The following is a 22,919-nucleotide window of genomic DNA, read 5'->3' as shown; positions in this document are numbered from 1 at the left end:
GGAATTGGAGTCGACTCAATGGTAATGAGTTGTTGGGCTTTGTAATTAAAATTTGTGTTGGTCTCTGACATTTATGTCTAATCTATATATACTTGTACCTGGCTCATGATAGTGTAAGCTCCAGAAGGACAGGTTGTACCTCATCTCCGTTACCTTTTCCCTCTGTTTAATGCTGTTGGAGTCCCATGACTTTGGCAACCAGATATCCTGGATTTTCCAGGACTGTTCAGATTTCACAGACTCGGCTCCATTTTCTGAGCTCCAAACTTCGTAATTATCAGAGTTATGAGTATCCTAATATGGAATTCAGAAGAAAAGTGGTTCCATCCAATGGGTGGTGACAGACTCTAGCAAATTTGTTTTCACTTGACAGAGTGCTCTGGGGCCTTCTCTAGATGCTCTAAGACTCACATGGTATTTGACAGCTAACTCTTCACCACCTAGTACCAAGTAAACCAAACTCAGAGATCTAAGACCTGTAAGTCTCAGATAAGGAAACTCTATCCCAAGATTCCAAGACGAGGCCTGGAAGACAGAGTCAGAATAACCCAACCAAAAGTTGACAGAGCAAAAGCAGAAATTCTCCAAAGGCCAGAGGGGGAAAATGAAAAACCACAGTTAACTGGGGGGAAAATGAACATACAGGTCAATGGGAAAAAATCCAGAGCAGCCATGGTTTCTGTTTTGCAACGCCTAAGCCTGTTTTTTTTTTTTTTGGAGCCTGTTTTTTTGTTTTTGGAGCCATTTACTCCTAGGTCACTAGGTGAGTCTAACCTCAGTGTGATTCCTAGTCACCAGAACTGCTACCACCTGAGACCTGTTGTGTGGTTTGAGTGTGACGGGTCTTGGGGTTTGTTTTGGGGGGGAGGCAGCCTCAAAGCACTCTCTGTGGGAAGAGGGCCAGGTCTATGAGCCTGGGCTCTGATGACCAGAAGTGCCAGGAGTACTTCATCTCACCAGATGGTTTCCCCTACACAGCAGTTTAGAAATTGTCCCTTCAGCATTTACACGTGCCCAGTCATGTGTGAATCCCGGCCCCTTGCATGTTGACAACTTGGCTTTAGTTAGATAACACAATATCTTTTCTGTTTTTTTTTTTTTTTCAATGGGACACTTGAATGGAAGGAAACAATTTCTCTATTTTAGCTTTGGGTAAACATGTGTAATTAGCCTTGTACTTATCTCCATTAGTATCATTAGAATTGAAAACCCAGTTTAATCTGGATTCTGCTCTCTTCTCAATGTCAGCCTGTTTCTGGACCAGTACAGAGCCAGCCTTGTTGATGCAATAAAGAGATTACTCCAGCCCAGGGTAAGTATGTTTCTATTTTCTCCCTAACACTGGCTTCAGAATAATTAGTTTGTGCACAAAGATGGAGAGAGTAACGGAATGGCAGGATTAATGTCATGTAATACTTTAATACTTATTATGTCCAACTTCAATTGGGCCTTCTGATCTATCAGATTCTTCCCTAATCATAACTAGGAAACTTCTTACCCTTGGCCTTCTGATAAGAAACACAGTGGGTAGTAAAATGGATAAAACCGCTTCAAAGATACTGTGAGGTTATTTTTATCAAAGCATTTCTTGAGTCTTTTCCTTTGATAAAAATATCTCCATATTAAAGTAGAAGTATGATATTGAAAGTTTTCTGTTGACTTCTGTCATTTTTAATCCCTTCAATGGGTGCCTTTGTCAATGGGTATTTATTTATTGAGAAAGATTTTTTTTTCCTTTTTATTTCTGTTTATGTTAAAGTAAAAGAACTTTAGATTAATCTGTATATTAAAAGTTCTATGCTTGAAAAGGAAGCCATTATTTACATATTATAAACATTAGGTCACAATGAAGCCAAGCATGGCATAAAATATTGTGCACATTTTTACATTTATATATCCATTTATGCCTGTGAGTAAATTACAGAGTTTGTATCCACTCTTATTTTGTTGGGCTGTTAGACTAAGCTAGGAGGTCCTGCAGCCTAAACGGAGAGTTAATATACATCTATTTAAAGTAAGAAAACGAGTTTAAAGCTCATGCATTTAAAAAAAAAAAATCTTATAAGTATATAAGACTCTTGCTGTGTTATAGGAATTTAAAAGAAGTTAACATATTAATGTAATCTAAGGCATGAATTCACATTTATCTGAGAAAAGTCTGCAAAGATAGGCAGGTAGGTAGGTAGATAGACAGACAGACAGATACATAGATAAACAAGCAGATAGGTAGGTAGGTAGGCAGATAGGTAGATAGATGAGATAGATAATAGATACTTATACAAGCAGATAGATAGGTAGGTAGGTGGATAGGTAGATAGGCAGGCAGGCAGACGGACAGAAGGATAGATAGATTGATAGATAATAGATACATATACAAGCAGATAGGTAGGTAGGTGGGTAGGTAGATAGGTAGGTAAATTGGATGGATGGATGGATGGATGGATGGATGGATGGATGGATGGATGGATGGATGGATGGATGGATGGATGGGTGGGTGGGTGGGTGGGTGGGTGGGTGGATGGATGGATGGATGGATGATAGATTGATAGATGATTGATGATAGATGATAGATATACAAGCAGATAGGTACGTAGGTAGGTAGGTGGGTAGATAGGTAGGTAGATAGATGATAGAGAGATAGGTAGGTAGATAGGTAGATAGAGGTAGGTAGATAGGTAGGTGGGTAGATAGGTAGATATGTGTATACATGTACATATAAAAGTATTTTCTGAAGTTTTGTTTCTAAAATCTTTTTTACAAAGAAAGCTTGCTGTCATCTTCTGACCTTTGCAAGACTTACAGACTAACACCTTACAATCTTTCTTTTCTATCTTCTTCACACTGAAGCTTCCCAGAGCAATTTGATAATCACCCTTTGCTTTACACTGTTGCTTCTTATTTTGTTATGTCTGTATAGCTCAGAGACTTTACACAGGCCTCTCAGAGGAATAACCACAGCTTTGCAAGTGGTAATCAATTAAGTTAAATTGGCCTCAGTTCCCCCTGCAATGTGGGTAGTAGGCCTTGAGGTAGGGAAGGGGCATGCTCCAAGCTATTGACAGCTGCTGCCATGGCTGTGTGAGCAGCCCAAGTTGAGGGTAGAAAAAGGAACTTGGGGCCTCTTCATCCCCACCCTGGAAGGAGCCCTGGTGGTGCATTGCTTAAAGCATTTGGCTGCTAACCAAAAAGTTTGGCAGTTCGAACTCAACAGCTGTTCCATGAGAGAAAGATGTGACACTCTGCTTCCGTAAAGATTTACAGCCTTGGAAACCCTAGGGGCAGTTCTACTCTGTCCTATAGGGTCACTATGAGTCGGAATGGACTCCATGGCAGTGGGTTAGTGGGTTCATCCCCCCGCCACCCCCTCCCTCTCCCACCCTACTCTAACCCCCAAACCCCCAGTTAACCTTGAGTGATTCTTATGAGCATTTGGAAGTTCAGGGTTTTCAGGGAGGCCGCTGGGATTCTTGGAAGGAAAGGCCTGTCTGAAAATGTATCTACCTAGATACAATGCTTTCAAGGACTCCTGGATCTCACACTGCACAAACAGCACTTCACTCTCCCCAACACCCCTTCAAAGCCTATTTGTGGCGGATACTCTCTGCTCTGCAGAGGATTCGCTTGATTTACAATAGAAAACTGCCCAAGCTATGAATAGACCTAAATGCAGATTGGACTGGAGTCTCCAGCAGCAATCCCGTACCCTCTATTAAACCCTGAACCACACCCTACCCCTGTCTGAAGAGCAGCTCCACACAGTAGCCCCCTCTGAAGATAAACAGCAGCCCTCCTACTGACAGCTGATACTCACCCTGAGCTCCTACAAGGGTGGGACAGGGCCCTGCAGTGGGTGGCACTTACTGATGCTATCTATGTGACGAGCAGGGAGTGAAATTTCGACGGGCCCACAGCAACCTGCAGTGTTAGAAATGAGAGCAGGAGCCTTGCTTTGGCCCCGATGGGATGGCTGATGCACAGGCTGCCAGGTGTTCTAGCCTAAGGTATGAGGGGCCACCCACGTGAGGGGGAAATCCAAGTTAGAGATGGTAGCACCAAAATGACCACCCAGGAATCTCATCCTCGTGCAGAGGTCTGGGGAGCCAGGACATTTGGACTCCCTGGGCTTCTACCCAGATGGACCTTGGCAGTGAACAGCACAGTCCACATCCTGTGCTAGTGGGCAGGAAGAGTTCCACACCTTGGTGGAGACTAGAGGGAAAACTGGACCCTCTCCTTTTTAAATCTCAGTGCTGGCTGTCCTGCTTCCAAAGGACCTCCCTTGGCTGAGTATAGAAGCCACAGTCCAAGACTAATACCATGTTAAAGATTTTATGACATTATAGTTAGAGCTGGTTTTAATGTTCTCTTGAGCCCAGCTGCTCCTCCATGATTTTGTGGCCCCAGTACTGAAGGTGGCACAAGAGGCCCAAAAGAAACGACATGGAGGACTGCACTGGGGGGGTCCTGTGTTCTCAGTAATTCAAGGCTCAGCAAATTCAGTGCAAAACACGGTGGGTGAGGTCTCAGGGCGTTCAGCAAAACCCACACTTCAGCCAAATGCCTTAAATTCAGAGAAGGACGCCAGTTTCTGAAGATGAGGTATAGTGGGTGGAAAGAGTCAGAAAAAAACTGCATACAAGACTCAAGTCTCCTCTTAATGACCACTCGCCTCTCTGAGCCTGAGTTTCCTCACCTGTAAAAAGGCAGAAACGATTCCTACCTTGGGCATTGGGTAAGACCTACGCAAGATGCCTAGCACAGCGCCTGGCATACAGGGGGTGTTCCATAATGATAGCTAGTTCTAGTTTACTGCTGTATCAGCTCGTCCAGGTTAGTATACGTGAGACACTGGCCTGGCTAATGGGAGGCCTGAACTCCAGGCCCAGTTTAGCACTAACAGACTCTGGCATCGCTTCTCTCTTGCCTGGCTTCCTGTAGTAAGGGGAAAGTAAGGGAATCCACCCAGGCTCTGTAGGGTTCTGTCAGCTCTAAAATCCTCAGTCCTTCTTCCGGAGAGAAGATATATTTGTTCCCTGGAGGCAGAAAGCTTAGGTTCCAATCTGGGCTCTGCCATTTACTAGATCTATCTCTAAGCCTCAGTTTCACGTCTAGAAAATGGGGAGTGAACAAGCTTTGAGCACATGCTTGGCTCTGAATAATCACTAGCTCTTGTTACCTTGCAGAAAAACTAAAGAGGCTTTCTGACCATTGTGAATACTGAGTATAGGGGACTCTGTGTACACATCTTCCTTGGAGTAATGCTGTTGGGAGGGGGAATATATACCATTTTCTTGAGCTGGACTTTGAATGTTTCTGCACACACCTGGGGCACACGGCATCTTCCCTACACATGTGTCCTGAACACCTGCAGCAGGCCCTCCACTGGACCCGAGAGGACCGTCTACCGTTTTTACTCCAAACAGCTCCCACAAGAGGAGAAGAGAGATTACTGCTGGATGGCAAGAATGAAACCATGGCAACATGAAGGTTCAGGTGTCAAGCTGTGGGAAGAGAATCAGTTCTGCCCTTGTTGGGAAGTGGTTCTGTGACTTCTGTTGTTGTTGTTGTTGTGTACTGTTGAGTCTATTCTGACTCATAGTGATCCTATGTGACAGAGTAGAGCCGTCCAATAGGGTATCCATGGCAGATATTTTTATGTAGAACAGCTGGTGGGTTTGAACTGCTGACATTTTGGTTAACAGCCGAGCGCTGTGCCACCAGGGCTCCTTCCCTTGATTTCTAAGTCAGGTAAATCACCTGTCTGGGGCCCGAGGGTCCAGATGCAAGGAAAGGAGAGAGAGGGGAGGAATTTCTCTGCTTTTCAGCTTTTATAATGGGGCCGTGAATGAGGGGAGACAGGCCTCTGGAGAGAGCTTAGCCACCAGGGTGGCCCTAGCTTGGCCCAGGGGTGATGTCAAATCACAAGACCAAGCTTTGGTCCTCAACCAGACAGACACCTGTGCCTGGAAAGATCTTCACAGGAAGCCTCAAATGTCAGCAGGAAATGTCTGTCACCTGCCCAAAATGGAAGCTTTCCTCAACTTGCTGGCTTAAAGGAACTGTCAAGACAGTTGAATCCCACCAGAAAAACCATAAGGGACTCTAGCAAACTTAACAGAGAAAAAGAATAGAATTGATATTAAAAAGGGAATGAAATCTGCAACTTTTACACATTCCGAGAAGCAACCCCTCCCCCTTATTTTCCCTCCAGCAATGGCTTCTTGTTGCTGATGGTTGATAGGGTGACCCCTGTTGACCTGTTCCTTAAAGTCCACAACAACAGCAATGTCTGATATCAGAGGACCCAAATGTAATTTAAAGACAGCCACAGCAGTCTGCAAGTTGAACTTTAGTCCAGAAATGACAACCAACAAGTGGTATCTCCTAATAGTCCCCAGAAATGGCTTTGGGTACAGGGAGGGGTGCCAAGGCAGCTAGACAGTGTGGCTTTACTTAGCCAGGACCACAAGGAGGTAGATGGAGATGCAATACTGACAGCTCTCCAGCTAGTTATTGCTGCTGAGCAATTGTCAAGAATTCAAAAATATCACTGTGGAATTCGTTTAACCTGCTTCAGAACCCAGCCCTCACCTACTGCTGGATTCCTGGAGACCCGCCTGTGTCTGAACACTGGAAATGTAAATCACAGACTCTCATTTTTGAGGAGCGACTTCTTTTTCCTGACAGATTTCCTCATCTGTTTTTTGTTTTTTTTAATCTAACATCTCTACACACATCTGTACATACATCTGTTTTTACTTGTCTCAGGGAAATTGCCTTCTGAGTGTGGGCTCAGCGCATGAGCTGACAGGGTGCTAAAGAACGCCTGGGTTCCTTGCTGCTGGCCAGCTCTGAGGCCCAGCGAATCCTTACCCATTCTCTGGGAAAAGCTGTGTTCAGCCATATCTCGGTCAGCAAGCTGTAGGAGTGCTCTTGAAACATCAATTGTAGGAATACAGTGCCCCAGATGGCTTCAAGACCCTCAGAGCCCAGAACCCAATCACAAGGAGCTCTTTTCTAAAGCCCACCTAGGTACTTCAGCATGTGCAGTGCTGGGTGCCCAGGAGAGCATACCAAGACATGAGGTGCAGTCTCTGCCCTCAAGGCCTCTATCACCTGATTGTGGAGATGCAGCTGATACATGCGTGGAACGACAGGGGACGGAGGAAAATGGCAGATCACAGGCCACTGCTTGGTCACATATGGTCTGGTGCTCTTTGTATATGTTTTGTGAATCTTTCTAATTTACACCTTCAACAAAACGTGAGACACTCAAGGGTTTGGACTCTGTCTTTAGTCAGCAAACATTTATTGAGCAACTACTATCTGCCTGGCACTGTGCTGATGACTGTAGGGGTAAAAAAAAAAAAAACAGTTGCTGTTGAGTGGATTCCCACTCATAGTGACCCTAAAGGACAGAGTAGAACTGCCCCATTGGATTTCCAAGGAATACCTGGTGGATTCGAACTGCCGACCTTGTGGTTAGCAGCCATAGCTCTTAACCACTACACCACCAAGGTTTAGGGGTATAAATATGGATCAGGAGCACTGTGAGGATCTCATAGCCTAGCAGGGTGGATTCACACATTAGTTACTAGGGATTACAGTGCAACATGGTGGGTTCTGGAAAAGAGGTAACCACAATGGAAAGAGAGAGACTGCCTGAGTAAGTTAGGGAAGGTTTCCCTAAAGGCAGTGGTATTTGAATCTGGCCTTGAATAGTAAGAACAGCATGCTAAGCCTCAGAGGAAAGGGTTAAGAAGATAGCATCCCTCCAAGACAGAACAGTGCTCACATGTGTGGAGTGCAAAAAAGCATGTGTGTTTGGGGACCAACAAGAAATTTCTCTGGCTGGAGTGTAAGAGTGTGCAGTTTGGGGGTTAGAATCAAGGAGGAGCAGGAGATGAGGTTAAAGAGTTGGGGGTACCAGTTTACGAAAGGCCTAGAACACCACGATGAGGAGACTGGGCTTTATCATGTGTATAGTGGAGAGTTGAAGGTTTTCAAGCAGGGCCGTGATGTGGTCACATGTGGATTCTAGAAAGATCATTCTGGCCACAGCATAAAGGCTGGAATGGAGTAAAGGAGAGCCAGAAAATGGCACAACTCCTCAGAGGTCCAGCCTAGACCAACTGCTATCTGGATGTTGAGTTAGGAGTTGGCAAAGACCTGAAAACAGAGAAGAGGGAACTGAATGGACATTTACTGGGGGCGTCTTTCAGCAAACATTTACTGAGTGTCTCTCAGATGCCAAGCACTGTGATAAGGAACTGGGGTTAGAGTAAGATACAACATAATCCTGCTCTGAAGGAGATCACAGTCCTGCGGGAGAGACAAGCACATGAGCAATTGTCTGACGGTGTTAAGGGTAGAGGTATGGGTGACCCATGGAAGCAGGGGGTGGGAGTGCCTAAGTCAGGGAGGAAGCACTGTATGAGGCCAGGAGAGGTCAGCAAAGGCATTACAGAGTTGGTGGGGTCTAAGCTGGGTTCTGAAGGTTGAGTTAAGAGTTCACCAGGCAGGCAATGAACTGGAAGTAAGAGAGGCATTCCACACAAACAGAATATTTGCATGTTTGAAGATATAGGAAGACATGAAAGAGCATATCAGGGGACTGTAATTAGATTGGTCTGACTAGAACCCAAGGTGAGTATGCGGAAGCAGCAGATACAGACATGGGTCACGTCATGTTGGACTTTGCCTGCCATGCCAAGAGGGTGGGACCTATGCCAGTTTTTTCAAACTCTTCCTTAAATGGTAGAACCCTTTGGTCAAAAAATTTTTAGCCAGCATCCCAATTTTAGAACAGATAAAAGTGAAGTGGCTTTAGCTAAATTGGAGGTGAGAAAACTCAAGCCTGGTCTCTCTTGGTCTCCCTTTTACCCCTCCATGTCGCCCTGAAGCAACTCAGAGCATAGCTTGAGAACCACCTGTGGCAAGTGACAGCGACAGGGTGGTGGGGCGGGGGAGCTACCATTGAAGCGTTTTAGCAAGAAATGCCATGGTCGCCAGGTTTCCAGCTTCAGTTTGAAAGTGATGGGTATAGAAGTGCTTGGTACGTAGTAGGCACTCAGCTTTTGTATCTGAGTGTGTGTATGACTATGTGTGATGGGTAATGATCTGGGAACAGTAGAGATACGGGGCCAAGGATATTGAGTTCCATATTTAGACAGAATGAGTTTAAGGTGCTCTTCAGAACATGCCCATGGAGAAGTCTAGTAGGTACTTGAAAATATGGGTGTGGAACCTGGACAATGGTGAATGCTGAAATTGAACACTTGAGAATTATTGACATGTAAGTGGTAGTTGAAGTCCTAGACTTGGGGACAATTGCCTGGTGTTGTACAGAACACGAAGGAAAAGTAGGCAGAGTCCTGGGGACCACTGACAATGAAGGGACAGGTGGGAGAAGAAAAGCCAGGGAAGAAGTCTGAGAGAAATGGTAGGGAAGCAGAAGGCAAAGGCAGTGTCTCAGAAACTGGTAAAGAAATGCTTAGAAAATAAGCATATGTTTAAACATGTAATCGGTATTTAATAGTCGGCTGCCTGGAAATGAAAAAGGAATAAAGGCATTTTGTTGGCATTGCATGTTCATTTTAAAATAAATCTGAAGCATACCCATTTCTTCTAGAAGCACATGCCCTTACTATATTACTATAGGAGTGTAGATTATTCTAGCAAAATGACAACTGAGCTCACGACATGAAAATGTCATTGCTGTTTTATGGAATTTCTCCTCTCTCCAGAGGTAACCAAATTCTCTCAAATTTCTGCTCATCAGCCAAAATTTTACATCCAATTGAGCGTTCATTCTGACTTTAATCCGTGGCCATGAATGCTCCGAAAGTTGTGCTTTGGTAAATTGAAGATTATTTTTCTAAAATGATGGACTAAATATGAAATCTAGATCCTTTTTCTTGATGGGATTTTTGCAGCCTAAATTGTAGGGCGTATTCCTCAGATTGTCAGACGAAGTGTCCTGCGCCATTGGCGCTAGTGGGCGGGCTTGTAAAACCACCCATTACAGGGTGGATGCTGGCGCCCAGGATCGCTCACAGGTGTTTACTGAATGAATGGATGCTGTACTATGTCCCCCCCCAAATATTAATACCCATCTCAAAACCATTTAAAACTCATAACTGAGTGACTAGAGATTAAAATCACTGCTCCCTTTTACTCTCGTGAGTACAGTATTTTGTGTACCAAATGGTGACCCCAGAAATCCCATCTAAGCCAGTGACTCTGTACAAACTTCTTGGAGAAAATCTTTTCCAAAAATAAGTAAATGAACAATAGAATGTGGCCTTTAAACTCCCAAAGACTTGTGTTTTTCAGATAATTCAACATCTGGATTGGGTTTATTCTCTCAGCACACATTTATTGAGTGCCTACTATATGCTTGGCACCGAGAGGAGACAGCGAATTAAACGTTGGAAGAGCCCGTTGTCATGGAGCATAGGTAACAGCTGGAGGAGGCGGGCAATAGCAAATAAGGGTATGATGTGTGTCAGTGGTGAGAACCGCCAAGAACAAAAATAAAGCGAGAGAGGGGTGCAGAGTGATGGTGGAGGGGTGCTGTTTTAGGTAGGGTAGTTTGAGGACAGGTAAGCAGAGACCTGAAGGAAGAAAGAGAAGTCTGGCGGGAGAGTGCTGCCTTGTGGATGGTAACAGTCTCTTACAGCTCACCCCACTCAACGGGGAGCAGATATGTGCTTTGTGAATGCAAACATCAGCCCAACCAAGAAACCCGTAGTCCTGTAAACATTTGTGATCCATAGCATAGATAATAGCTGTTAAAAATCGACTCCTCCGTTGTAACTGCGAGACCATTTTTACAGGTGACTTTAAAATAAAACAGCTTGGACTATTCAAAGCTCCAGAAAGACAACCAGCTCTTAGAAGTGACTAAAATGACCTACTAGTATTCCCTTTTTTTTTTTTTTTTATGGAGACTTTTGCTCCCCTGTGGAGACCATGTATTATACCTAGTTTCACATCAAAATGAATTTTTGCTGCTAAGTTTGAAAAATGCCCTGAGAATAGCAATTAATATTGGAAAAGCTGACAGGACCTTAAGTGTAGTGGCATGATTGTCACTGTTATAATTATGTGCCCAAGTGTGTCCATGTCTGTGCAAACACGGTATGAAAACACACTTGATGTCCAGGACAGTGTAACAGTGTTTTTTCTTGCAGGTAAGTGGGGGAGAAAGGAGGGGAGGGAGAGAGAACTGATTGCATTTTTATAGCACCGTTAGGTGGTGTGGGTTTTTCTCATTTTACATCTGTATAGCCTTGTTCTTCAAATTACTTTCCCATCAATCACTTCATTTGGTCCTCGAAACTTGCTGGTTAAAAACAAAGAAACAACTAAAAAAACAAAAAGAAAACCAGGGCAGGCTTTATTCTTCCCATTTGATGGATGAGAAAACTCAACGGGTCAGCTAAGATGACTTAAGGTTCTTACCTGTAAAGTGGGGAGATTGGACCACATCATCTCCAAGGTCCTTTCTAGCTCAACAGTTCTATGATTTTTTTTTTCTTTTTTCTGATTTTCCTGAGTTGACACAGCTGCTTAATGGTGGAGACACCCTTGAAGTCCAGAAGGCTTTCCACCACACAATTCCTCCTTATGCTCCTAGCAGCCTTCTCTGCATGTGTAAAATGTAATGCCTGCCTTACAAGGTTGAGGGAATTAAAGGGGCAGGGGTTTGTGAAGCACCTAGCACAGTGGTAGCTATTATTATTATTATCATCATTATTACTAATAAGGAGACCATATAGAGTAGTGGAAGGAGCACTGGCATTGTATTCAGGTAGATAAGCTTCGTATCATTTACTGTTGTGTCACCTTGGGTCAATTATTCAACCTCTCAGCTTCCGCCCTGTATGATGAAGTTGATACCTACATCACAGGGCGGTTCAAAGATTAAAGACTGTGATGTATATAGAGCACCTAGCCCAACGTCTGACACATCCCAGATGCTCAGTAAATGGTTGGCAGGTGTGGATGATAAACCACCTTTCATAAGAAACTGAGATATATTTTCACGGTTGCCTCAAAACCTGAAGCGTCATTTCGTACAGGTGAAGTGTAACTTTGAAATAAACTGGAGCACATAGGTATCATTACAAAAAGAGAAAAAGAAGAAGGCTCTGAGTTTGGCTAGTCTGTGCACATGTGGGACGGGGAGGGAAAGTCCACATGTACCCAGCGGTTAGATCATTGTGGAGTTTCGTGTTGGATGGTCTTCTGAAATCAAGTATGTATATTTGATTCAAGTTCTCCCATTCTGCCTACTGCAGCAATCTCCTAAGAGTGTGTGGTTTATTTAGAAAGACCTATTTACTCTCATTAGACCACTTTCTTTGAAAAGCAGTCGTTTGAGTACTATGAGGAGCTGTTTTGCTGTAGCAATGGCCATTATGAGAGGTTCAGTGAAGTGGAAAACCAAGCTCCTGTAGCTTGTCTTGGACAGCATGGTTCCGAAAAGGCTGGCGGCTGTACTGAAACGTGACAACCCTCCATTAGGGACGGTGGTTACTTGTCTCTTTGAGGATCCCTTGGTGTTGAGTTTTCAGGGTACGACAAACTAACATTTACAGGCATCTCTTGCCACATACTCTAAAGCTGTGTTCTGCTTGGATCTGTCAGCAGCTGCTAAGGAGTCACAAGGTGGGTGGTTCTGCCCTGGACCGGGTACCCTAAAATCCAGTCAGAGCTTTAAACCAACCAGTGGACTCCAGAGAGGTGTGTACAGAACACCAGCTTCCAGTCACATTTTTTTTATTGTTGAGTGCGTTATTTGAAAAGGATGAAACAGCAACTGGCCATTTGAATGTGAAATATATATTTCCTTATTTGATGTACATCTCTCCATGAAGTGAATCCCTAGACTGTACGGATGCCTCAAGAACCACTGTGCTTTTCTACCTGAGCACAGGACACTAAATGCCTTGACCAACGTCTGTTACGTGTGGTTGACTTCCAGTTTTTAAATGTCTGTCTGCATTTCCTTTTTAATGTTCTAGGGGAAAGCAATGGTGTTTGCCCCACGCCGAGGGAATACCGTAAACCAGTTTTGCAATCTAGCTGAAAAAGCGGGTTTCTCTATCCAAAGACATGAAAATTATGATGAACACATTTCAGACTTCCACTCCAAGGTTAGTTTTCTGCTTGCGTTAGATAATACTTTAATCCGAGCTGCATTTTGAAGAGATCATGGTCTTTTGGGCAGGTAACCTAAATATTTGATTAAAGTACTCCTTAGGTGTTCCGCTTCTGACTGGCTATTTGTGTCTGATTATTTTGCGTGGGAAAGCCATCTTTTATCTTTGCATGTCTGGGAGGATTTTATAGAAGCCATCCTTGTTTACTCCCTTCTCTAAAACAAAGTAATCTTTTCATTCATAACGGACTAATTCGTAGGAGGCAGGGGAGGTGGCGTAGAAGGATCGAGAAACCAGTATTTATATTTTAATGAAAAACCTTCAGGTTTTAAGGAGGTTAACCGCTTAGCTGTACTCAAATAAATAGAAGGTGAATGTCTAATTGTATCATGTTGGACTGTAAATCTTTTATCTCTGCTTGCTTTATGGCTGGGTCACTTGGCAGTTTGAGACTGTTAAATCTCATACAGAATTTCACAGTTGTGGGGTTATATGTCAGATCGAGGCGCTACAAGATTTAGGTCAAAAGCACTTATCTGAGAGTGATTTCTAAGCTTGCTTACATAAAGCGATGTCATCAGCCTTTTTATTATTTAGAGGTGTAGAGCAATATAGGACACCGAGAGGCAAGCGTTCCACCGAAAACTTTTTCGGCATCTCACATTTGTTAATGCATGTCACAGTTACTAGTGTACCATGTATTACTTCTGTAATTTTGTGCCTTCCAGAAATCTCCCTTTGCTGAGCTAATCTGACCTTGGCAGGAGACTGTGACTTGTCATGATCTTGCAAGTTGCAACTGCAGAAAAGTAAAGGCCCGACCTGAATTTATTTTCTCCTGGGAAAATGTTAATGGCATTCTTTATTGCCCAGGATTGTGATGCAACGGAGAAGTGTGTTGAGCGTTGAAAAGTTACAGGCAAAACGGATCTGATCTTCTAAGCGAGAGAGGAAATTCTCATCTTCTGGGAATATGTTCATTTCTTTGGGTCTTCAGGGTTCCAGTTAGCCCCTGGGGGGACACATGGTGCTTTATGAACTGAAAGAGTTAAATCACTGTCTCTCACAGGTGGATTCTGGCCCATTGCTTACAATCAGAAAAGTAAAAATAGAATGGCATGATATTCAAAGCTTACCTGCTTCTCTTTGTAAACTCTTCCCTAGAAAAAAAGGACTGGCTCTCAGGGCTTTACCTGGTGGGAGGAAGGGTCTCTCCTGGCCCCCTGGGCTCCTCCATCCCAAGGGATAACATGGCCCTCTGTTCAGGGTCAGGCTGGAGCTCCAGGGATCAGCTGATGGCCGCTTCAATGTCCTGCCATTCACTTTCTCCCTAAAACAACAAATACTTTCAGTTTCTCAGCCACAGCTCAGGAGAGCAAAGGCCTGGGTTGTCCCACCAGCAGACGTTCAGCCTTGTGCCTGATAGCCTGGGTCTCCTCCCTGCAAGGTCTGAAGTGCCTTGGGACTCGTGAGGCATTCCAGCCTTTGTCTAGAACTTTCCATAGTCAGCCCCTAGTGGACAACAACTTTGCCTTTTTACTTCTGACTTTGTACTCCACCCTGCTAAGCCTAGAGCATGGCCATGAATTGCTAAACACACCATTTTATTTGTGTTGTGCACATTACTCACAGGTACTACTTCAGAAATAATCACTGACAGATTCATTATTGGGCACATTGATTATTCCCACAAAAATTAATTTCCTTAAATAGCTAAGTGCCCTTAGTTTGTAATCTCTTCATAATTGCTTACAAGTCAAAGTCTACACCTTATAAATTGGACTAAGAAATAGGTCTCTCTTAGTTATTTCCTTAGTGTGTGTGTGGTGGGGGGAAGTTTAGCATGCTCTTCTCAGGCTAGTGGAATATTCTGTAGAGTTGGGGCACCCTGGGTAAAAGGTATGGCTCATAAGTGTGCACCCACAATATATATTTTTAGTATTTTCATGAGTAGAATGGCGCAGTGGTTAAGAGTTTGTCTGCTAGTCAAAAGGTCTGCAGTTGGACTCCCATCAGCTGCTCCTTGGAAGCCCAATGGGACAGATCTACTCTGTCCTATAGGGTTGCTATGAGTCGGAATCTACTCCAGAGCAATGGGTTTGGAGTTTAAGTTCAGAGCTATTTCACGGGGGTTGCTGTTCTGCTTCTAGCAAAAGGGCCCAGGCTTTCCTGCCCCAGCAGCAGAGGTGACTGCGCTGGCTGCCCAGAGCCTGGCCCCAGAGACCCAACCCCAGCTCGCAGGTGGAGGGCTCCTTTGCAGGAAGGGTGTCCTGAAAAGATCATCCCATCGGCGCAGTGGTGAGCAAAGCTGGAGGGAGTGAGGAGGGTCCAGCTCCTGACCAGGCCCCTGCGCACTCCACCGGGGCCCAGCGCGGAGGCCGCGCCCGCACCAGGTCCCCTGCGGCCCCGCCCGGGGACCCAGGGGACGCAGAGAGGCCCGCCGCACCGCCCGGGACCTCCACCCCGGCGTCTTTTGTTTGCCGTGTGCTAATTGCCAAGGCTTAAAAGTTTTCCATCTTGAGCAGCAATCGGCTTTCTTCGTCTCCATCTCTGGGCAAAGCCCCAGCGTCCCTGGGCCCAGCCTGCGCCCCGATGGAGGAGCGGCGTTTTCCTTCGGGCTGCGTGTTATCCTCTTAGCCCTACAGTGTTGGACTAGAGCGTAACCAGCTGGAGGACTGTAAAACGACTGATAATGCTGCTCCTTTCCGCTGTCCCGTCTTAATCTTGTTACACAAATGGTTGTGAAGAGATTCATGAATTTTAATTTTGCCCTCTACCTTCCTGCCTCACGTCACTCACACACAGCTGCCTTCTCGGCCCGAGCTTTTCACCCCTCCTGTTACAACAGGGGGAAAAAATGAGTTACAATCTTGGCAGTCAGTGCAAGGTAAAAAAAAACTACAGATTTAGGCAACCACCCATGAAGCTGATTAAGTGATCAGGAGGAATGGCTTTGCCTCTTAAACTTTTCACCTCTCATTGTTAACTGTGAAATTTTACTTCCGTTAAAAAGCAAGCCTGTAATCAAAACGGTGCCATTCTGCACTTTTCTGCCAGTGTCTTTGTTCAACTGTGCCCACCCCAGGCAACCAGCGCTCAGGAACCAGGCAGCCAAAGGTGTAGTAGTTTTTGTTTTTTTCTGTTCATCCAGGCAACAGGAATTGAAATAAAATGCTTCCCTCTCCTCTCCAACCTCTTGGTCCTCTCCAGGCTAGGGAATCAAACGCAGTGCTTGATGGTGTGGCTCCAAACCTTTAGGATATTAAGACAGCAAATTGTTCAGTAAGGCAGAATGACAGAGAGATGACAGTTGGCTTGAAATTAGTTGATAAAAGTACTCTCATTCATGCAAATAGTCTTTAACCCATAATTTGACAGGCCATGTTTCTTTTCCTTTATTTTATTTTATTTTTTAACTTTTGCAAAACCACTGGAGTGTTTATGTTCTCTATTTTTGTAGTCAGTAGTGAAAACAGGCTTGGGCTTGGCTGGGAAGTCAGTACATTGCGTTAAAAGCTTGGCCATATTGCATTTCTGCTTATCTATTCAAAATACCACATTACAAGTGGCTGGTGCTTATAAGCTGTGTGGTGTGCTGTTGATAATTGTGGATACTGTAAAGGGTAAACAGTCTGAACTCGGCTCCCGCTGCTGCTGTTTGTACCGTAAGGCTGAGCGTGTTACATCCAATTATGAAGTAAAGCATAATGCTACTAATAGAAGCTATATAATTTAGTTCGGTCCTCAAAGACCCTGTTTTAACCTACAAAATTGAAAAATTGTTTTATTCACAATTTGCTTTGTGTTCATTTTTCCCAAGGTGCTTTATTATTTCTTTAAATTATAATTATTAATTGGGCAAAGAAGTATAGCCTTGGTAAATGGAATTATTTTTCAACCACATAACATTCCCCCATCGAAGCAAGTATTTCCTAACAGCTTTGTGTGTGTTCAAGTGCCTTCACATAACAGACTTGATTCAGAAGGGACCTGGTGGTGGGCTGTGGCATTGCCTCGAAGGGCTGTCAGCTTTTCCCCGTTACCATTAACAGGAAGGGCTCACAGTCAAGACGGGGCTGGCCCCTGGCCCCTTCCAGCAATGAAGCCTCTGCTTTGGCCTCCAGAGGTCAGCCTAGAATCCAAGTTAAAAGTGGTTTCTAACCCATATTTACAAAAGAATTATTTATCCTCCATATTACCTCAGGGACTTTCTAAAGAGCTCATTTGAGTCTGTATATGAGTACATTGTGAGTGAGGAGGTCAGCTGACTCACGCTGAGGAATCAACTTTCCCTGATCTCCAATCCCTGAGGAAAGAATTTAGCTAGCTCAGCCCCTTCTGCCATCTATAAAATATTTCAGTGAGCTCCCTCTATCGCTAGGGCAACTACCAACTAAGGTATTTACAGTTAGTAGGTCCCCAGTTAGTGGGTTTGAATCAGGAGGTTGTAAAGCCATTTTCTCTGCTTTTTTTCCCCCAGATAAAAGAGTGATGTTGAGGGACTTAGGATTAACAGGGTCGCTACTTTGGTGGCAACAAAAATCCATGAGGATCTTTCTAAATAGACAACTAATCATCTGTAAACAGAGCTAACGCCAGCTAAGAAAAGAGAATGAAGTTACTTCAGTGATTGCCCCACACCAGCTCTGAGGAAAGTGAATTAGAAAATAAAGACAGAGTTAGCTTTGTGTTCCCCGTTGGAAGAGGAAAAGCGGGGTCATTGCTCCTGTCCTTAATAGTGAGGACATGTCAGTTTGGGAATGTGATTTCGAAGAAACACTTTGAGAATACTCACGTTAACATGCCCCAAACCGACTAACCCATAAAGCTGTGATGTGGGAGCCATTTATTTAGCTTGGGGTGGGGGGATGCTTGTCCCATTTGAAACAATATATAAAGGAATTGGGTCCATGTACAATTAAAAGAAATAGTTATTTCCAATCCTTAGAAATTAAAAAAAAAAGTGAATTAACAAATGGCTCAAAAACACTAACTTCAAAAATAACAATTTCTCTTTGTAATTTGCCGTTTGCTAAATAAAGGTGACTGTCAAAATTACTCTAACCAAACGAGGAAAAGTGTCACTTTAGATTTGAGGGCTCTGGTTGACTTTTAAAACCTGTCATGAAAAGCTCCTCAGAACTTCACCTGAGCAGTATATCAAATGTTGCTGCCCTGATGGTTGGACTGTGTTCTCCTCAGAGGAAAGAAATTTTGAATGGTATTTCATAACTATTCAAATGGCTAAGAAGCAGCTGGAAAGCCATCAAAATGTCTTAGGCCCCACAAACCGATTCCTTGTGCCCAGGTGTTGCCAGGGCCTCCACACAGTTGCTGATCTGAAATGCTTGCCTGCCCGAATACTGGGGTGCCAGCAGGGCAGAGGGGCCTGAGAGCAGAAACTCTGTGCCAAATGACTGGCCTGCTGAAGTGAATGGGTTCCTAGCTCTCTCTTCCGTGAGGTGCCTCACAGCTCAGAGAGGTCACAAATGCAGTTTAGGTATTTATGAAAAAACAAAACAAAAACAAACCCTATCCCACACCAAAAAAAAAAGTTCCCTTCCTGTTGCACAATATTGTAATATCAACACCACTAAGAATCATTTGGAGTTGCTGCCTTTGAGATTTTTCCCCCAAAAACAATGTAAGTAAAAAAGTTGTCACTGTGCTCAAAATTAATTGACAGGTAAAATTTCATAATCTAAATCCCCGACTTTATTTTTCTATTATTCTTTTCAGTTGAAAAAGGAAAACCAGGACGTATATGAAGAAAACCTTCATTACCCACTTCTGCTTATTTTAACCAAAAATGGATAGGAGATTAAGCTCCTCGAGAGAAGACGGAAACACCAAGCTCACAATGGAAGATTTTTCACCTAAACAGAAACCTGTACTGAGTATAATATTCAACAAGCCGCTGGCTCCTGGGTTTGAAAGCCCCTAGGACTCGGGCCCCCACCCCTCAGCAACAGGGTGGGTTATGGGGTCCACTTGTCTTCGCCCACGTTGTTCCCCAGCCGTCCTCACCCGCCTCCCGCCATCCCCCTTTCCTCAGCCTGCTTGTTGCTTTCTTGCACCAAACCTTTGTTGTGTCCTTAAAAATGTATAAGCAGTCTGTCTGAGATTTGAATTCGACCTGTGAGTAACCTAAATATTTCTCCCTCTTATTGACACAGAATTTGTTTTGACCTTCCCCCCTCCTTTTTTTTTTTAATTTACCTCTTTGTCCTATTTTTGGTGGTGGTAGTTTTTAATCTGTAAAACGCAGCCAACATCCTGATTCTTTCCTGGCTAAAAAAATAAAACACATCTTGCCAATCTCCCTCAAATTAATTGTATTAAATCTACCATCTCTTTCTCATTCTTTTTTCCTGTTTTAAACAGGATGTTTTTTCCCCCCCAATAGATGTATGAGAAATGACTACATCAGCCCCAAGCTTCATAAACTGACCGTTTGTCCCCTGGACACAATAGCGTGGCCAGCCCTCTGCTCCTCCTCTCTAATTATGTGTGATTAGTCTCAGTGTGTTGTGTCAAGGAGGGGGAGTGTGCTGAGTACTTATTATCTGTTTAGGTACAAGAAGAGCACATTTAGGCTCCATGAATGAAAAGTGAGCCTTTATCAGGGCTGAAATCTAACTGCTGCTATTCTCCAGGCTTCTTTCAAAACAGGTCCTTCCCAGAGAAATTTTGAACCCATGGTTGACAAACTAGATTGCAGCCAGGGGGATTTTTTTTTTTTAACTCAATCACACAATTATCTTATTTAAAATAAGTATATATTGTTATTCACGGTGATTCAAGTGGACAGTAAACATTTAATAGGCAAAAAAAATTTTATTTTATTTTATTTTTTTTACCTAGGATTAAAAGAGAATGACTTTTCTGCAGGGAACCCAAGCATATTCTTGCCTAGTGCATCCATGAGATGCTTTAATGCCTTTTGTGGAAATGCAGATGTTTATCTGTAAGGAATCATCTGTGCCCACTTTAGCAGTAACGTCATTAGCAGGTTAGCTCTATAGCCTCGGATCTTTCATAGAGGCAAAGCCTGTATTTCGTGGGATACAATTAAAGAGGTGGGAGACTAGGGACGAAGCCTTTTGCATGTTAAACAAACTTAGCTGTCATAAAAACAGCGACTCTCAAATGTCTTCTCTGCTCACTTCTATCATCAAACAAATTTTTCACCATCAGTTTGCATGTCCTTGTATTCACCACTTTTTCTGCTCCATTAGAGCACCTAGATGGATCTCGGAAGGCATAGGTCAAGTCGCAGTTAGATCATACATTTCTTTCTCACAAAAACTTGAATTGCAATGCCAAGTGATGGGCTAACATCACAATAACAGCAATTTATTCCTCTTTGGATAAAACAGCAGTCTATTCTCCGTGCTAGATAAAGACCAGGGCAATGCAAACCAGCCATTTAGCTGAGTAGTTCAGCTAGTGGCAGCTCTCCTTTGGCGACTGTATCAGGTTGCACACTGGCTTCATATTTTCTTGTTTAAAAATTAGAATCTGGAATGTTTTAAAAGGCAGGACAGGTAGTTCTGTTTATACTGGTGAAGATACAGCAAAAATTTTCTTCTGTAAAACCTGCAACTAAATTTGCCAGACAAAGGAAATCATGGCTGTAGTTAACACCTAAGATGGTCTATTCTTTTTTTTTTTTCTTCTTCTTTTAAAATATACAACAGCAGACCATGAGAATATTCCATTTTTCCTCATGAAAATACATGAGTTGCCAAGAACTCAGTTTGCATTTGTGTGTTATGGGTGTAGAAATCTAGTGTTTTACTTCTCTGGAGAGAAATTGTGTCTTAAAAAATAAACTAATAATGTAGTATTTTTTAAATCATGGAAATGAAGTTGTACAGTTACCTGATTGAGACAGGGTTTTGGAATTCAGCTATTTTTACCAAGTCATGTCTAGGAAAGAAATCTGCTGAATGTGTGATTAAAACCTTAGAGAATCTCCTGTAAAATGCTAAGGGTTTCATAGATCTTCTCTTGATGGCATCATCACCTGGAAATAGCTCTAATTCAGGCTCTTTGGAAGTTTATAAGAAGCTAATGTCGTGGCTGATTGAATAACTGAAAAGTGCTGTTTCTTTTTTTTTTCACATTTTAATGAAATGTGAATATTGAGAAGAAGAAATCCTGGTGGCTTTAAAAAGTTTATACGTTTACATTCCATGTGAACTTTGTGATTAAGAATTGTTTTTATGCAATTGCCGTCTATGCACCATTCCTTAATCGTCTAATAATTGTGTATGTGTTTATTTCAAAGGGAAGCCCACGTGCTTATGTAGTCTTAAGAATTATGATATGCCTTTTCCCTGTGTATCTGTATCTTCTGATACCCTTTGTCAGGCTAAGTCGATTTGGTTGGATGTAAGAACATTTCTAATATCATCCGTGGTCGATTCTAATGCTATGTTATGAACAGCCACATACGAATTGGTTATAAGAAATATATTTTATTTTATAGCAAGACATAGGCTGTGAATCAGGATAAAAGTGCTAGAAAAGACTACCTAAGAGGTTGATGCTATTTTGTATAAATTGTGTATTTTGTTGGCTTTTTGACTGAGCATGAAAATGTAACTTCCATTAGGGAAGGGTAATTTAGGTGCTCAGTATTCAGCAGAAAACTTGTCGGGGCCATAAAAGCTTTTCTGGCTGGTTCCTCGGGTGTTTGCCAGAAGAGCTGCCCGCCCCTTGCTGATTTTCCCTTTGGCTTCAGGAGGGCTGAATTTATCACTGCATACCTGTTGAATCCATTTGGGGGATCCAGCAGTTAACTGAGTGAATGGAAGGATTAGTGGCCCTCTGGAGCCCTGTTTCAACAGCCAGGTGTCTGTTCTAAACTAGTTAACTGCTTTTGACAGTTGAAGAACCTGGTTTATTACCATAGGCAGGAGGTTTTCTTCTTTCTTTCTTTTTTTTTCTTCCCCACTCCCCACGACCCAAGTGGGGCATGCCTTCTGCTAAGGGTTAGGGTTTGTTTTTTTTTTTTCCCTTAGGAATGGATGGTCCCCTTCCTTCAAGCCAGCTTCCACAGAGTTTGTCTTTGTGCTTAGTCAGCATTTGACTTGTTTCCAATCTATACCAGGCAATTCACTGGCATTGTCTGGCAGGATCCTTTCAGGGGCTCTGGGGGAAAGGCAGGATGCCCACACAGGGGGCAGAATCAAAGCCTGTGTAGACACACACACATACATACTCACAGGGAAGCTGCTGTTTAGATCCTAGATCTGGGTTCCAGTTCCCAGATTCCAGGTATCCCCTCCCCCAGGTCAAAATCATCTGAGTTCAGAGGGTCTGAAACATGGTGATGAGCTAGAGTATACCCCACAGAGGAAAGACAGATTTGAAAGTCAGACTGGCTCTCCTTAGATACCGAATTTAGACGGAGGGTGGATATGTTTTCCTGGAGGATGCTTTCCAGGTTTGGAAGGACCCAGTTGGTGTTTAACGGAGCTCATTAAGGCTGAAATGCCGCTTTTAATTCTCAGATTCCCTTTTACTCAGAGAGGTTGCTGCCCAGGCAGTGACTAAATGCTCACTGTGTTCTCTGTCCTGGAAGCCTGTGCTTTCGGAGTCCCTGTTTTGCCTTTTTTTTTTTTTTTTTTGGTCCCCCTGACTTTTCAATTAATATATTTTTTAATAGATAAAACAGATCATACTGTGACTTTTAAAATGTCAACAAGCTGGTAAACAGAACTGTAATAAAACGGCTAATAG

At 43.3% G+C, this 22,919-nt stretch overlaps 1 protein-coding gene across 1 annotated transcript in view; it reads left to right on the top strand.

Annotated features, from left to right (window-relative positions):
- The window catches only part of CAMKMT (calmodulin-lysine N-methyltransferase), a 448,575-nt gene extending 425,873 nt beyond the window's left edge, over positions 1-22,702 (top strand). Inside the window, exons 9-11 of the mRNA XM_003416105.4 lie at positions 1,249-1,312; positions 13,032-13,163; positions 18,909-22,702. Coding sequence (XP_003416153.1) covers positions 1,249-1,312; positions 13,032-13,163; positions 18,909-18,986 — 274 coding nt within the window. The 3' untranslated portion in view covers positions 18,987-22,702. The remainder of the gene's footprint in view (positions 1-1,248; positions 1,313-13,031; positions 13,164-18,908) is intronic.
- Positions 22,703-22,919: the final 217 nt, after the last annotated feature.

The sequence above is a fragment of the Loxodonta africana genome, chromosome 26 (genome assembly GCF_030014295.1).
Source record: "Loxodonta africana isolate mLoxAfr1 chromosome 26, mLoxAfr1.hap2, whole genome shotgun sequence".
Taxonomy (NCBI): Eukaryota; Metazoa; Chordata; class Mammalia; order Proboscidea; family Elephantidae; genus Loxodonta; species Loxodonta africana.
This window is presented reverse-complemented; position numbering and strand designations above follow the sequence as displayed.